Source organism: Physeter macrocephalus, chromosome 10 (genome assembly GCF_002837175.3).
Source record: "Physeter macrocephalus isolate SW-GA chromosome 10, ASM283717v5, whole genome shotgun sequence".
NCBI lineage: Eukaryota > Metazoa > Chordata > Mammalia > Artiodactyla > Physeteridae > Physeter > Physeter macrocephalus.
Window position 1 is genome coordinate 44205876 of NC_041223.1, and position 17079 is coordinate 44222954.

General features: G+C 37.3%; 2 protein-coding genes across 3 annotated transcripts in view; one reads left to right on the plus strand and one right to left on the minus strand.

The window, feature by feature from the left end:
* GOPC (golgi associated PDZ and coiled-coil motif containing) overlaps positions 1-4348 on the plus strand; it is a 38567-nt gene extending 34219 nt beyond the window's left edge. For both annotated transcript variants that reach the window (XM_028494513.2, XM_007120115.4), the window contains 2 exons: positions 597-777; positions 3818-4348. In XM_028494513.2, the coding sequence (XP_028350314.1) occupies positions 597-777; positions 3818-3948 (312 nt within the window). In that variant the 3' untranslated portion in view covers positions 3949-4348. The remainder of the gene's footprint in view (positions 1-596; positions 778-3817) is intronic.
* DCBLD1 (discoidin, CUB and LCCL domain containing 1) overlaps positions 1-17079 on the minus strand; it is a 271285-nt gene that overhangs the window by 33466 nt on the left and 220740 nt on the right. The window lies entirely within an intron of this gene.

The following is a 17079-nucleotide window of genomic DNA, read 5'->3' on the forward strand; positions in this document are numbered from 1 at the left end:
GACTAATAACTCAGGTTTCTCATTCATGTACAAGGGACTATAATAGTGTTATTCTGAGGATTGAAAGATAATAATTTTGTACAATAAATACAGTAATTACTATTACTACTGAACAGAATACCTTAACACTTTGGCATTTGGTGAAAGTTAAGGAAAGGCTCAAGACCTATTCAGTAAGAAACAGGAAATCATTGTGTAGAGGTTTCTTGAATTAGTCAGAGAAAAGTTTGTGTGGTACCCTTAGGTGCAACTTTAATATCTGACTATTTAGATGGATTTGCTGAATTGCTATTATGGAAAGTATAAAATGGCAAAATGACTTTTAAACTGAACATTTGTTCCAAAATTCTGTAAATTGAATAAACATCCTTTTTTATTTTAGGTCTGTTAACAAAAATATTTTGATCAGTAGAAACATCTGTAATATTAAAAGGAAATTACTTTTACCTCTTGAGATTCTAAAATTTCATTATTTGTTGTCTTGAAAGGAGATACATCTGAGGTCCAACTACTACTTCTCACCGCAAAGAATTTGGAAATCTTTTAAAATTATAATTACAGTAACTTGGTTTCCTCATTTTCTTTCCCCATTTTAGAGAGGAGAGATTGAATTTGAAGTCGTTTATGTGGCTCCTGAAGTGGATTCTGATGATGAAAATGTGGAATATGAAGATGAGAGTGGACATCGTTACCGTTTGTACCTTGATGAGTTAGAGGGAAGTAGTAATCCTGGTGCTAGTTGCAAAGACACAAGTGGGGAAATCAAAGTGTTACAAGGTAAAAATTACTCTAAAAGTTATAATTAATGTATTTATTATTAATAAACTTTAAAAATATAAAAGCCTTAGCTGTTCTTTAGTAACACTGTTTTAATGATGGGGAAACCATGGTTAACAAAATGGATAGCTTTCCCTTGCTAAATTATAGTTTTATTGTACACCAGTAACTATGCCAAAATTTTATTTACATGTAAGTTCTTCTAGAGTCATCTTGGACAAGTATGTGACCAATTACTAAACTATAACTGATCCTTGAAAAATAAATAAAATTCAAGTTTTCTAGACTCTGAAACAAAGACCAACATGCCTTTTAGAGTAGATACATCTTAATGTCATCTTGCTGTTTTAATGTGCATTCTTCTCTCATAATGCAATGATTTTACAGGCTAAATATGAATAAGTGATTAGACTGTTATCTCATGATTGTTATTGTTATCTCATGATTGTTATTAATAGAATCATTAATAATTAATAGAATCATGCTATCATTTATACATATTTTAAAGAAAAATTCTAGCACTTTCTTTTACATGGAGCAGTGGTTCTTAAATTGTGATACATGGATCTTTGGGGGACCCCTTTCAAGGGGTTCTTGAGGTCAAAACTTTTCATAATAATACTAAGACATTGTCTTTTTTTGCTGTGTTGATATTTGCACTGATGGTACAAAAGCAATGGGGGTAAACATATTGATACTTTAGTGCGACTCAAATCAGTAGCACCGCTTTACTAGTGATCACTGTGTTCTTCCTTGCCATCCACTCAGAATGAAAAAGAAGAAGAAAATGCCAGTTTCTCTTAAGAATATCCTTGATGAAATAGTAAAAACTGCTAATTTTATTAAATCTTGAGTATATGACTTTTTAATATTCTGTGTGATGAAATGGAAGTATGCATTATATTACTGAGTGTTTGCTGAACAAAGATGCTGGTCTTGAGGAAATGTACTTAAGTGATTAATTTGCTAGCTGAACTAGCCATTTTTTCATGGATGACAGCATGACAATTTTTACTTGAAAGAATGACAAATTATGGTTGTTCAGACTATTTGGCAGCCATTTTCTTTAAAATGAACAAAGTGAGGGCTTCCCTGGTGGCGCAGTGGTTCAGAGTCTGCCTGCCGATGCAGGGGACACGGGTTCGTGCCCCGGTCCGGGAAGATCCCACATGCCGCCGAGTGGCTGGGCCCGTGAGTCATGGCCGCTGAGCCTGCGCTCCACCACGGGTGCTCCTCCACGGGAGAGGACACAACAGTGAGAGGCCCGCGTACCGAAAAAAAAAAAAAAAACAGTGAATCCATCACTTCAAGGAGAACAACTGACAGTATTTATTGCCAGTGATAAAACGAGCTTTCAAGTGGAGAGGACACAACAGTGAGAGGCCCGCGTACCGAAAAAAAAAAAAAAAAAAAACAAAGTGAATCCATCACTTCAAGGAGAACAACTGACAGTATTTATTGCCAGTGATAAAACGAGCTTTCAAGTGAAAATTCGAATTTTGTAAAATATGCATCAACCACCATGAGCTCGACAGCTTCCTGACACTTAAAGAACTTTTCTAATAAGATTGGTGGTGATATTAACGAATGTGATTTTTTTGATATAGTAAAATGAAATGTGTCAGCTTTTGCAATTGCTACGTAACTCAGTGATCTAATATTTTTCAAATGACCAGTGCATGATGTTACTAAATCCTGCATGGGTGAAAGAGCCATTCAAAGTGCAAGATAGACAAATGATTTTAATGTAGCGGAGTGTGAAAGTTCATTGATATGGTTTTAGATTCTATACTGTATAATTTTGGTATACGATCAAAGAAGAATATTGACAGTTATCTGAAAAAGCTAAGTTACTCTTCCCTCTTCTAACTATATATCTTTGTGAAGGTGAACTTTCTTCATATACTTGTAACTCATTGAGTAGAAGCAAATATGAGAATCCAGCTATCTTCTGTAAAGCCAGACATTAAGGATATTTGCAAAATTGTAAAATAATGATATTCTTCTGACTAAATTTTTTGGAAAGTAGAATTATTTTCACTAAACAAATATGTTATTTATTTTAACATTTATGGAGTTTATTATCATTTTTAATAAAGTAATAAATTTTTTTTAGATTTCTCAGTTTTAATCACTAATATGGTAAACATCAGTACCTCACATAACATTAATAACCCACATGAACAAAAGCTCTTTGCAATTCTCAGTACTTATTAAGAGTGTTAAAGGCAGCCTGAGACCAAAAAGTTTGAGAACTTCTGGCATAGAGTTTTATAGTGAACTGATGAACTGTTGCCCTTTTGGTAAATCTATATGTTGTGAATTATCTATAGAAAGACAGCAGTAGCAATCGTTCTCCCCGTGCATCTTGAACAAAACGATTGTGGCACTATGTCAAAACCTTGCGCTGTTGAGCTGCTTTTCCTTTGCTTTTGTTGTCTTTCACCCTTTCTTCTATTTTTTGTCAGGATTAGAGGTCTTGTCCCTTCCTTTTTGCAGCTGAAGCTAAAAGGTTCTCTATCACCTGTGTAAATTGCAAACCACTTAAAATGTGACTCAAATATGTGTACTATTTGTAGATTAACCAAAATTAGTTTTAAATTTTATCTGGACATTGGACAAATTAGATGTAGTGATAAACTAGTATGTGCCTCATTGAACAAGTTAAATAATGTGAAAGCAAAATGTAAAAGAAAAATACAGTTTACAGTTCAGCAGGTATTTGTGTGAGTAGAACTTACTGAATTTTGGGATTGTGTGTATCAGTTCTAAGTTGCATAGAAAATTTGGTAGGAAATTTTATATAATTTTTAGATAGGTCCAATAGATAATATTAAAAAATCTGTACAGTGTTTGATATCTGCTATAAGAAGGAAGAATTCCTTTGTCAGAGATTGCTGACTTGATTAATCTAGGGTCCCATTATTTGCTCCATATTATTATTATTAATTACAGTGGGCATTCCTTTGTTATAGCTCAATAAAACTATGACTTTTTTTTTTTAACTAGAAAGTATCTGGTTTTTTTCTCTTTCTTTCAGGATTTAATAAGAAAGCAGTAACAGATGGACATGAAAATGGAGACCTAGGAACTTCAAGTGAAACTCCACTCGAAGATGGTGCTTCTAAATTAGATGATCTGCACAGTCTGTATCATAAAAAATCTTATTAAACTGACTATCTCCAGACAAGATTGTTAATCAGACTATTCTGAATTTGGGGCACTAGGGAAGATGGTGACAAAGACTGTACAAGATCAAAGGAGGCTGTTTGTTGCCTAAATGAAAGGCGGGTACCTCAGGGCTTCATGTGAACAATTCTAAATGCATAAAACTCCCTATTTTCTGTGGTATACCATAATTAGCAATTGCATGTAAAGTAATTTTGATTTTCTTAAAATTGTGAAGCACCAAAGCATGTGTTTCCCAAAAGGATAGTACTAGGCTCTTAAGTACCAAATGAAGCACTACTGTTTTATTTGATTCCTTTTCCATTTAGTAGAAGGACAGTGCTAACTGGAATTTTTTTAAGCAATAGCTTTTAAATATAAGAGAATAAATGAATTCATATTGTATATTCCAGAATGTTAAGTGTGGTGTTTCAAAGGACAGAACTTGAATTGCAGAAATGTAGGCTTGACTTAAATTTTTTTTTTTAACTGAAAGAATGGTTTTAGTGTTTTCTTTTTTTAAAATTTAATATGCTTCCTGATATCTAAATCAGTTCTTAATGATCATTTATTATGAGTTTGCTTTTCAGTGTTATTCATTCAGTACAAAATAGTTTTCTTTAAGCAATCCTTTATCAATCAATGCTGCACTAGAAATAGTTTCAGAAAAGTTATTGTACATTGTACATTTTAGGTTTTTAGAAGAAATGCAGATGAGTGTAAAATATCTGTTCTCAATTATGTTGATCTTGTGTGCATGGTATTGGAGTATTACGTTATTAATGTTTAGTCACAAATGCTTTTTTTCTGGAATCCACGAAAGACAGTTTTATACATTTTGAGTTGTTCATAATGTTTGTCTTGCGATAGTCCTGGCACTTAAATATACATCTTTTCTGTCAGTAAAAGCTCAAATTTATTACCATGTCAATGAGATACATTCAAAAGCAGTTTTCTCTCAAAGTACCTAACTGATTGGCCAATCATCCAAAAAGCTGAGGCACTGGAGGGTAAGATAAGGTGAACATGTTTTGATATGGTAATTGTTTTGGTTGGCTTTTCTTGTTTGTGTTTGTTTGACTAAAGTGCTTTTCCTATGCAAACTAGATTTGCTACTTCGCTTATCCCAGGAATAAGCATGGAGTGCCTGCTCTCTTATTTACTGTTCCGCAGCCCACTGTACTGGGCAGGGGAAAGTGAAAACATTGCATTTAAAGAGATGATAGTTTTGCAAATATTGTTTTAAAGGACATACGTTGAAGGGAATATTGATTGGGAGAAGGCTTTTAGAGTATTATCAGTATCTTTCTAATATTCAAATGTTATGTGATATAAAACATGTTCTTTTTTCTTTCCTAGATGCACTGTATATTTGTTCATAGGTAAATCTATAAAATGTATATACTTTATTTGGTGGTTTTGCTATTTATAAATTTTATGTTTTAACTGTTGCTCATTTATGGTTTGTTTTGCGTGGTTTTGTTCATCTGTATATCACCATGTTAATTTGTAATAGAAATGCACTTCATAGTATGTATGGTTACTGATACTAAAATACCTTGTAGCATAGCGTTGCCTCTAAGCAGAAGCTAGTATTTAATTGTATAACTGAATAAGCAAGCTACATGTTATTGTTTGCTCCTGGCAGGCTAAGCCTCTTAAAAGAAAAAAAGTCTCCTTATGCATCCCCTACTCCAACACATGCCCCCATGCATGACATGAGATCTGCAAACTGGATTTTAGCCAGTGTATTCATTTAGACAAAAAAATTTCCATTGTCACGTATCTGAAAACTTTTTGTTTTGACTTGAAACCATGTCATCTTATCTTTTTAAAACACAGCCTGGGATGGGATGGCCATGGCAGTTTTTCAGAGAGTATCCTTTATCTACTAAGACTGATTCCTTAGGAAATATTAGCGAAACCCTTTTGATTTTCAAGAACTAATATGTCTATAAAGGGGTTTTTTTTAGAGCCTTGAATTGGCATTTCTATGAGGACGCCGTGTAATATGAAGAACTGTATGAGATGGTGGTGATACAAACTTTCTTGGGCTGATAAGCAGAATGAAAAATTTCCCAGGTAGTTTAAAATCGCAAAGGTCAGTTCCCATTTTATTCCTGCCTTACCTTGGTTTTGCAGGCCTATGTGAGAGCACTGTTGCTCAGATGCTACTATGAGAGTCCCATCAGGTGTTTACAAAGTACTCAGTTAAAAGTTCATTTTAGAATATATAGTCTTTGGGGGATGAACTAAGAATTAGACTTTTCCCAAAGGACTGAATGAGAAACAGTTTTTATGTTTTCACGTTTACAGGAAAGAAACTCATAACGAGTTTCAAGGACAAAACCAAACATAAGGAGAGAACTGTTGCAAAGCCATTACAATTAAAAAGGAAAAAGAAAAATATACATATGCACACACAAACAGAATAGCTGAGAAAAAATTTTCAAGAGTGTGAGGGTTGTATGTATGTGTGTATATATTTACATTTAACTTCTAAAATTCTAAGTGTCTGTTGTGAATATGATGGGAGACAACATTTGGGTTATGAGACTTGTTAAAATAGATTGAAAAGCGATGACAATTTTTTGATCCTTGGTAATATAACTGAATGGTTTTAGCTGAACAGTTGTCAGAAGTTAACCCAGCTTGTCGTTGGTGCTGGTTCTGTTCCCCCCACCATGGACTTATTTTGTTTTCATGTTTAGAAACAGTATATTGATTCATGTGTAAGTTGCACATTTCTGACATCCTTATTACGTAATCACTATCCCACCTATCCAGTCTTCCACATAGGGTCGGCCTCAAATCTATAGGATTTTTGACAAATGTATTATATCTAGTTGTGTTGAATTTAGTATTTTTTTATTAGCCTGTAAATAAAGATGGCCTCTCCTACATTAAAATGGTATTAATCGCATTAAAAAATAAACATTTTGCAATTCTTTCATGTTATATAGTTTATTTATTATTTATTTCTAGTAGCTTCTGTTATTTGTACCAGCAAGTCATAAAGTCCATGCAAAGGCTGAACCTAGTTAACTATGGTGGAACAGTTTTTTTTAGTAGGAATTAACTTTGATTTTAGGAACTATTTAATCTGAATTAGTTAAAAGCATATTGGTTGGAAGGAGCTGCCAAAGCAGCTGTGGGACCAGTTTTCTGTTGAATCGTAGCAGATACAAAAACTCTCGTCTCCTTGGGTGAGTTTTATGTTACAAATATTGATGGTGAATGTTGCCTTTGAGGATAACATTGATAAAAATTAGAAAACAAATCCTATTAGATACTATGTAAGAAGGTATTTATCCATTTTATCATCTAAGCGTATATGATTTAGAAGTTCCCAAATTGTGTATAAAATAGTTTTAGAAATATCTATAAACATTGTTCAGTTTGTTTGCCTCAGAAGTTGTACATGTGGTCATTTATAGTCAACCTAAGAACTAGGTGTAGAATGTGTAGAAATGCTTTTTCTTTATCAAGGGTATCTGAGGTCAATCAGGAGGAAAAACTCACAAATGGTATTTTACTCTAAGTATTAATTAATGTAAACCATATTTCAGAAAATTACTTGAGTTATGAACATTTAGAAGTATTTATTTTTTTGTCATTGAGTAACTTTGATTTAGTCCTAATACAATATGCTGTGTGTCAGCTTCCAATTCACCAAGCAATTTGGAAAAGTCTTTTCCCCAGAATTCACCCACATAGGCTATTGTTCTTTTTATTAAATTAAAAGGATTATTTTATTTAAGGGGTTTTATAATTAACCTTTAAAAAAAATTTTAGCTGAAAGGTATTATTGCAAGTTACCATGTGCTGTTGATGCTAAATATTTGTCTGATCACAAATCTTTTTCAGGTGTATTTTGAGAGCTACAGTCATGGGGTCGTGGCAGCCAGGAGAATGCACCCCTCAGCTCTCCAGCAGGAAGGAACATAAGGGACTGAAGGCCCTCCAGCCTCTGCACTCTGGTCATCCCCACATTAACGCACAGGCTCTGCCTCACACTGCTGCCAACCAGGGACTGAGCATGGCAAACAGTTGACTCCTTCACTTTGGCTTGAAGACTACCTGACGGTCTTGCCAGACTCCTTTAGGATTGCGTTATCATCTCTAAGTCACTTTCACCCAACCTTCCTTCTTTCATCTACCTGGGGTCATGCCTGCGTCAGGGGCTGGTTGCCTCCCAGCCTCCCACCAACCCCAGCTCCCACCCTGCTCTTCCTCACCAGCACTGCCCCTATTAAGTCTGTTCTATAGCTGATCCCTTCTTGGTCTTGGTGTCTGCTTCTTGGAGGACCCAGACTAACACAAGTGGACCAGGAGTGAGATCTGAGAAAACAGGTTAATAGGAGATTAGCAGCTGGTTCATCTCCCTCCCAAAGGATGAAGAGGATGACATCCTGGCCGGTAAGTGGTGTACATAATAGGCCTTGGCACAAGGTTATGACTCAGTTACTAGATATTTCACAGATGGTGTGCAGAAAAGAGTTACCAAAGCAGGCCTGAACCTGTTATCCTCGGAAGGGCCTGCTTTTGAGGTTCACCTGTGGCTACTTTCCAGCAGTTTGGATTTCACGGGTGTTCCCCCCATTCCCTAATTGATAAGAGTGGTTTACTGTGCCTGAAATGTTTGTACAGACAATAGGGTTTATATTGAACACCTGCTTTCCTTCTGGGAATCATGAATTTGGTACATGCTAGGCAAAGAGTGCCTACTTGACTGGGCACAATAAAAACCCTGGACTCCCATGCCCAGGCTCAGGCCAGCTTCCTGGTGGACAGTACTTTATACATATTATACATCATTGCTGGAGGAATTAAGCTCATCCTGTGTGACTCCATTGGGAGAAGACTCTTGGAGCTCGTGCTCATTTCATGTGGACTTTGTTCATGTGCCTTTTCCCTTTGCTGATTTTGCTTGGTGTTCTTTCTCTGTAATAAATCACAGTTGTGAGTACAGGTCTATGCTTAGTCCTGTGGGCCCTTCTAGCAAGTCGCTCAACCTGGGGGTGGTCTTAGAGACCCCAGAAACAGGTGGTAACTTAGGCAGATATCCCCATGGAGAGGAACTCTCTCGAAGTTCAATGAGGCAGGCGTTTGATAAATACAGAAAGGACAGTGTCTACAAAAACAGCAGAATTGGCTGGTTACTGCTTGGTTGTATTGATGACCTATAGAAGGATAATGAGAGACTGAGGGATGTTATCAATCTGTTAATACTGAAATGTGAGAGCCAAAGGACCTCTGGGGAGCTCATAAGGAGGCCTTTTCTCCTGCAGTGGAAGGATTGAAACAGCCGAGATTCAGGCTGAACATCTAATTGTTACAGTCACAAAGCTTCAGAGACTTGACTTAAATGTTCAGCCACATATTTTGTGAAACTCAAGGTGCTGGTGGGGAAAACCTAGAACCTTGAAACATGCCATGGGGACACCTGGATGGATGCCCCTGAAGACGTTGACTCTGCAGTCCCTACTGCATCCTATAGTCTTGCAGAAGCAGCCCAGCCTTCCCTAATAAGTCACCTCTGCTTATGCTGGAAGATGCTGCAGAGGCTGCTACCCACCCCACCTCCTCCCACCCTTTTCCCCCTCTCCCCTGCAACCCAAGACAGTAACTGCCCCTCTCCTTTCTCTTTGCTCCTAGGCCTATAACTAGGGTTAAATCCTAGCAAATCCTGGCTGCAGATGTGCTGGGCCTGGTAAGGGAGAAGAAAGACCACACATCAAAAAAGGTAAGATTTGGCTAGCATATCCTGGCAGGAGCCAAGGAAGTGCTACTGGGATTAGATTTTTGACAGTGCTTGATAAAGGGCTAAACTCTCCAGATGAAAGAAAGGATTCAAATTGGAAAAAAAATCCAGCAAAAAGTTCTTTATGAGGAACATACCTAAGGATACAAAAAGTTTGAAAGTGAAAAGATAAAGAAGATACACTAGGCATATATTCTCCAAAGGCAAGCTGAGATAGTTATATTCATATCAGAGAGAATAGACTTCAAGGAAAAAAAAAAGCTTTATCAGGCATGGAGAAAGCTACTTTTACATATATATATATATTTTTTTTTTTTTAAATTAAAGTATAGTAGGTTTACAATATTGTTTTAGTTTCAGGTGTACAACAAAGTGATTCAGTTATATATATTTTTTCTTCAGATTATTTCCTATTACAGGTTGTTACAAGATATTGACTATAGTTCCCTCTGCTATACAATAAATCCTTGTTGTTTATCTGTTTTATGTATAGTAACTTGTATCTGTTAATTCCATACTTCTAATTTATCCCTCCCCCCTCCTTTCCCCTTTGATTACCATAAGTTTGTTTTCTATGTCTTTGAGTCTGTTTCTGTTTTGTAGATAAATTCATTTGTATAATTTTTTGATTTCATATTTAAGTGATATCATATAATATTTATCTTTCTATGTCTGACTTCACTTAATATAATATTCCCTAGGTTGTTTCATGTTGTTGCAAATAGCAATATTTAATTCTTTTTTATGGCTGGGTAGTATCCCATTGTATACATATACCACATCTTCTTAAACCAGTCATCTGTTGATGGGCCTTGGGTTGTTTCCATGTCTTGGCTATTGTAAATAATGCGGCTATGAACATTGGGGTGCATGTATCTTTTCAGATTAGAGTTTTCATCTTTTCTGGATACATGCCCAGGAGTGGGATTGCTGGATCATATGGAAGCTCTACTTTTAGTTTTTTAAGGAACCTCCATACAGTTTTCCATAGTGGCTGCACCAATTTACATTTCTACCAAGAGTGTAGGAGGGTTTCCTTTTCTCCACGCCCTCCAGCATTTATTATTTGTACACTTTTTAATGACATCCATTCCGACTGGTGTGAAGTGATACCTCATTGTGGTTTTAATTTGCATTTCTCTAATAATTAGCAGAGTTGAGCATCTTTTCATGTGCCTGTTGGCTATCTGAATGTCTTCTTTGGGGAACTGTCTATATCTTCTTTGGAGCAATGTCTACTTAGGTCTTCTGTGCATTTTTTGATTGGGTTGTTCGTTTTTTTGATATGGAGTTGTATGAGCTGTCTGTATATATTTTGGATACTAAAGTCAGTCGTATTGTTTGCAAATATTTTCTCCCATTCCATATGTTGTCTTTTTCTTTTGTTAATGGTTTCGTTTGCTGTGCAGAAGCTTTTAAGTTTGATTAGGCTCAATTTGTTTATTTTTGCTTTTATTTCTTTTGCCTTGGGAAACTGATCTAAGAAAATACAGCTACGATTTATGTCCGGGAATGTTTTGTCTATATTCTCTTCTAGGAGTTTTATGGTGTCATGACAAACCATTTTGAGTTTAGTTTTGCATGTGGTGTGATGAGAGGTTCTAATTTCACTGATTTACATGTAGCTATCCAGCTTTCCTAGCACAGCTTGTTGAAGAGACTGTCTTTTCTTCATCATATATTCTTGCCTCCTTTGTCGTAGATCAATTGACCATAGGTGTGTGGGTTTTTTTCTGGGCTCTGTGTTCTTTTCCGTTGATCTGTATGTCTGTTTTTGTACCAACACCACGCTGTTTTGATTACTGTAGCTTTGTAGTATTGTCTGAAGTCTGGAATGATTATGCCTCCGGCTTTGTTCTTTTTCCTCACAGTTGTTTTGACATTTCTGGGTCTTTTGTGGTTCCATATAAATTTTAGTATTATTTATTCCAGTTCTTTGAGAAATGTCGTGGGTATTTTGATAGGGATCGCATTAAATCTGTAGATTGACTCCCTCTTGCAAGAGCACCGGAATCACAACGAACTGCTGAACGATCATCATCAGGAAGAGACTGGAACTCAGCAAAAAGATACCCCACATCCAAAGACAAAGGAAAAGCCACAATGAGACAGTAGGAGGGGCGCAATCACAATAAAATCAAATCCCATAACCGCTGGGCGGGTGCCTCACAAACTGGAGAACAATTATACCACAGAGGTCCACCCACTGGAGTGAAGGTTCTGAGCCCCATGTCAGGCTTCCCAACCTGGATGTTGGGCAATGGGAGGAGGAATTTCCAGAGAATCAGACTTTGAAGGCTTGCGGAATTTGATTGCAGGACTTTGACATGACTGGGAGAAACAGACTCCACTCTTGAAGGGCACACACAGGGCAGTGTGCACATTGGGACCCAGGGGGAAGGAGCACTGACCCCATAGGAGAGTGAGCCAGGCCTGCCTATTGGTGTTGGAGGGTCTCTTGCAGAGGCGGGGGGCAGCTCTGGCTCACTGAGAGGACAAGGACACTGGCAGCAAAAGTTCTGGGAAGTACTCCTTGGCGTGAGTCCTCCCGGAGTCCGCCATTAGCCCCACCAAAGAGCCCGCAGTTTCCAGTGCTAGGTCACCTCAGGCCAAACAACAAACAGGGAGGGAATGCAGCCCCCCCACCCCCCCGCCATCAGCAGACAAGCAGATTAAAGTTTTACTGAGATCTGCCCAAGATCTTCTTGCCCAAGAGCAACACCCAAGTCTACCCACCACCAGTCCCTCCCATCAGGAAGCTTTTTTTAAGGAACCTCCATACAGTTTTCCATAGTGGCTGCACCAATTTACATTTCTACCAAGAGTGTAGGAGGGTTTCCTTTTCTCCACGCCCTCCAGCATTTATTATTTGTACACTTTTTAATGACATCCATTCCGACTGGTGTGAAGTGATACCTCATTGTGGTTTTAATTTGCATTTCTCTAATAATTAGCAGAGTTGAGCATCTTTTCATGTGCCTGTTGGCTATCTGAATGTCTTCTTTGGGGAACTGTCTATATCTTCTTTGGAGCAATGTCTACTTAGGTCTTCTGTGCATTTTTTGATTGGGTTGTTCGTTTTTTTGATATGGAGTTGTATGAGCTGTCTGTATATATTTTGGATACTAAAGTCAGTCGTATTGTTTGCAAATATTTTCTCCCATTCCATATGTTGTCTTTTTCTTTTGTTAATGGTTTCGTTTGCTGTGCAGAAGCTTTTAAGTTTGATTAGGCTCAATTTGTTTATTTTTGCTTTTATTTCTTTTGCCTTGGGAAACTGATCTAAGAAAATACAGCTATGATTTATGTCCGAGAATGTTTTGTCTATATTCTCTTCTAGGAGTTTTATGGTGTCATGACAAACCATTTTGAGTTTAGTTTTGCATGTGGTGTGATGAGAGGTTCTAATTTCACTGATTTACATGTAGCTATCCAGCTTTCCTAGCACAGCTTGTTGAAGAGACTGTCTTTTCTTCATCATATATTCTTGCCTCCTTTGTCGTAGATCAATTGACCATAGGTGTGTGGGTTTTTTTCTGGGCTCTGTGTTCTTTTCCGTTGATCTGTATGTCTGTTTTTGTACCAACACCACGCTGTTTTGATTACTGTAGCTTTGTAGTATTGTCTGAAGTCTGGAATGATTATGCCTCCGGCTTTGTTCTTTTTCCTCACAGTTGTTTTGACATTTCTGGGTCTTTTGTGGTTTCATATAAATTTTAGTATTATTTATTCCAGTTCTTTGAGAAATGTCGTGGGTATTTTGATAGGGATCGCATTAAATCTGTAGATTGACTCCCTCTTGCAAGAGCACCGGAATCACAACGAACTGCTGAACGATCATCATCAGGAAGAGACTGGAACTCAGCAAAAAGATACCCCACATCCAAAGACAAAGGAAAAGCCACAATGAGACAGTAGGAGGGGCGCAATCACAATAAAATCAAATCCCATAACCGCTGGGCGGGTGCCTCACAAACTGGAGAACAATTATACCACAGAGGTCCACCCACTGGAGTGAAGGTTCTGAGCCCCATGTCAGGCTTCCCAACCTGGATGTTGGGCAATGGGAGGAGGAATTTCCAGAGAATCAGACTTTGAAGGCTTGCGGAATTTGATTGCAGGACTTTGACATGACTGGGAGAAACAGACTCCACTCTTGAAGGGCACACACAGGGCAGTGTGCACATTGGGACCCAGGGGGAAGGAGCACTGACCCCATAGGAGAGTGAGCCAGGCCTGCCTATTGGTGTTGGAGGGTCTCTTGCAGAGGCGGGGGGCAGCTCTGGCTCACTGAGAGGACAAGGACACTGGCAGCAAAAGTTCTGGGAAGTACTCCTTGGCGTGAAATCCAGGACCAAAGAAAAAGGAGGCAAAGATCGAGAAGATGCAAGAAATGTTTAACAAAGACTTACAAGAATTAAAGAACAAACAGAGATGAACAGTACAATAACTGAAATGAAAACTACACTAGAAGGAATCAATAGCAGAATAACTGAGGCAGAAGAACGGATAAGTGACCTGGAAGACAGAATGGTGGAATTCACTGCCACGGAACAGAATAAAGAAAAAAGAATGAAAAGAAATGAAGACAGCCTAAGAGACCTCTGGGACAACATTAAACACACCAAGGTTCGCATTATAGAGGTCCCAGAAGGAGAAGAGAGAGAGAAAGGACCTGAGAAAGTATTGGAAGAGATTATAGTCGAAATCTTCCCTAACATGGGAAGGGAAATAGCCACCCAAGTCCAGGAAGCACAGAGAATCCGAGGCACAATAAACCCAAGGAGAAACACACCAAGACACATAGTAATCAAATTGACAAAAATTACAAAGAAAAATTATTGAAAGCAGCAAGGGAAAAATGACAAATAACATACAAGGAAGTACCAGATGAAGGAACACGATAAAAGCTCAGAAAAACAACTAAATGAAGTGGAGATAGGCAACCTCCCAGAAAAAGAATTCAGAATAATGATAGTGAAGATAATCCAGGACCAAAGAAAAAGGAGGCAAAGATCGAGAAGATGCAAGAAATGTTTAACAAAGACTTACAAGAATTAAAGAACAAACAGAGATGAACAGTACAATAACTGAAATGAAAACTACACTAGAAGGAATCAATAGCAGAATAACTGAGGCAGAAGAACGGATAAGTGACCTGGAAGACAGAATGGTGGAATTCACTGCCACGGAACAGAATAAAGAAAAAAGAATGAAAAGAAATGAAGACAGCCTAAGAGACCTCTGGGACAACATAAATGACAAATAACATACAGGGGAACTCCCATAATGTTAACAGCTAATTTCTCAGCAGAAACTCTACAAGCCAGAAGGCAGTGGCATGATATATTTAAAGTGATAAAAGGAAAGAAACTACAACCAAGATTACTCTACCCGGCAAGGATCTCATTCAGACTCAATGGAGAAATCAAAAGCTTTACAGACAAGCAAAAGCTAAAAGAATTCAGCACCACCAAACCAACTCTACAACAAATGCTAAAGGAACTTCTCTAAGTGGGAAACACAAGAGAAAAAAAGGACCTACAAAAACAACCCAAAACAATTCAGAAAATGATAATAGGAACATACATATTGATAATTACCTTAAATGTGAATGGATTAAATGCTCCAACCAAAAGACATAGACAGGCTGAATGGGTACAAAAACAAGACCTGTAAATATGCTGTCTAAAAGAGACCCACTTCAGACCTAGGGACACATACAGACTGAAAGTGAGGGGTGGAAAAAGATATTCCATGTAAATGGAAATCAAAAGAAAGCTGGAATAGCAACTGACATATCAGAAAAAATAGACTTTAAAATAAAGTCTATTACAAGAGACAAAGAAGAACACTACATAATGATCAAGGGATCATTCCAAGAAGAAGATATAAGACCCATCTATATGCTGTCTACAAGAGACCCACTTCAGACCTAGGGACACATACAGACTGAAAGTGAGGGGATGGAAAAAGATATTCCATGCAAATGGAAATCAAAAGAAAGCTGGAGTAGCACTACTCATATCAGATAAAATAGACTTTAAAATAAAGAATGTTGCAAGAGACAAGGAAAGACACTACATAATGATCAAGGGGTCAATCCAAGAAGAAGATATAACAATTATATATGCACCCAACATAGGAGCACCTAAGACAAATGCTAACAGCTATAAAAGAGGAAATTGGCTGTAACACAACAATAGTGGGCGACTTTAGCACCTCACTTACATCAGTGGACAGATCATCCGGACAGAAAATTAATAAGGAAACACAAGCTTTAAATGACACAATAGACCACATAGATTTAATCGATATTTATAGGACATTCCATCTGAAAATAGCAGATTACACTTTCTTCTCAAGTGCACATGGAACATTCTCCAGGATAGATCACATCTTGGGTCACAAATCAAGCCTTGGTAAATTTAAGGAAACTGAAATCATGTTAAGTGTGTTTTCCGGCCACAACGCTATAAGATTAGAAATAAATTATGGGGAAAAAAACGTAAAAAACACAAACACATGCAGGCTAAACAATACATTACTAAATAACCAAGAGATCACTGAAGAAATCAGAGGAAATCACAAAATACCTAGAGACAAGTGACAATGAAAACACGACAATCCAAAACCTACAGGATGCAGCAATAGCAGTTCTAAGAGAGAAGTTTATAGCAATACAGTCCTACCTCAAGAAGCAAGAAGAATCTCAAATAGACAATCTAACCTTACACCTGAAGGAGCTAGAGAAAGAAGAACAAACAAAACTGAAAGTTAGTAGAAGGAAAGAAATCATAAAAGTCAGAGCAGACATAAATGAAATAGAAACAAATAATAGCAAAGATCAATAAAACTAAAAGCTGGTTCTTTGAGAAGATAAACAAAATTGATAAACCTTTAGCCAGCCTCATCAAGAAAAACAGGGAGAGGACTCAAATCAATAAAATTAGAAATGAAAAAGGAGAAGTTACAACGGACACCACAGAAATACGAAACATCACGAGACTACTACAAGCAACTCTATGCCAATAAAATGGACAACCTGGAAGAAATGGACAAATTTTAGAAAGGTATAACCTTCCAAGACTGAACCAGGAAGAAATAGAAAATATAAACAGACCCATCACAAGTAATGAAATTGAAACTGTGATTAAAAATCTTCCAACAAACAAAAGTCCAGGACCACATGGCTTCACAGGTAAATTCTATCAGACGTTTAGAGAAGAGCTAACACCCATCCTTCTCAAACTCTTCCAAAAAATTGCAAGGGAAGGAACACTCTCAAACTCATTCTATGAGGCCACCATCACCCTGATACCAAAACCAGACAAAGATACTACAAAAAAAGAAAATTACAGACCAATATC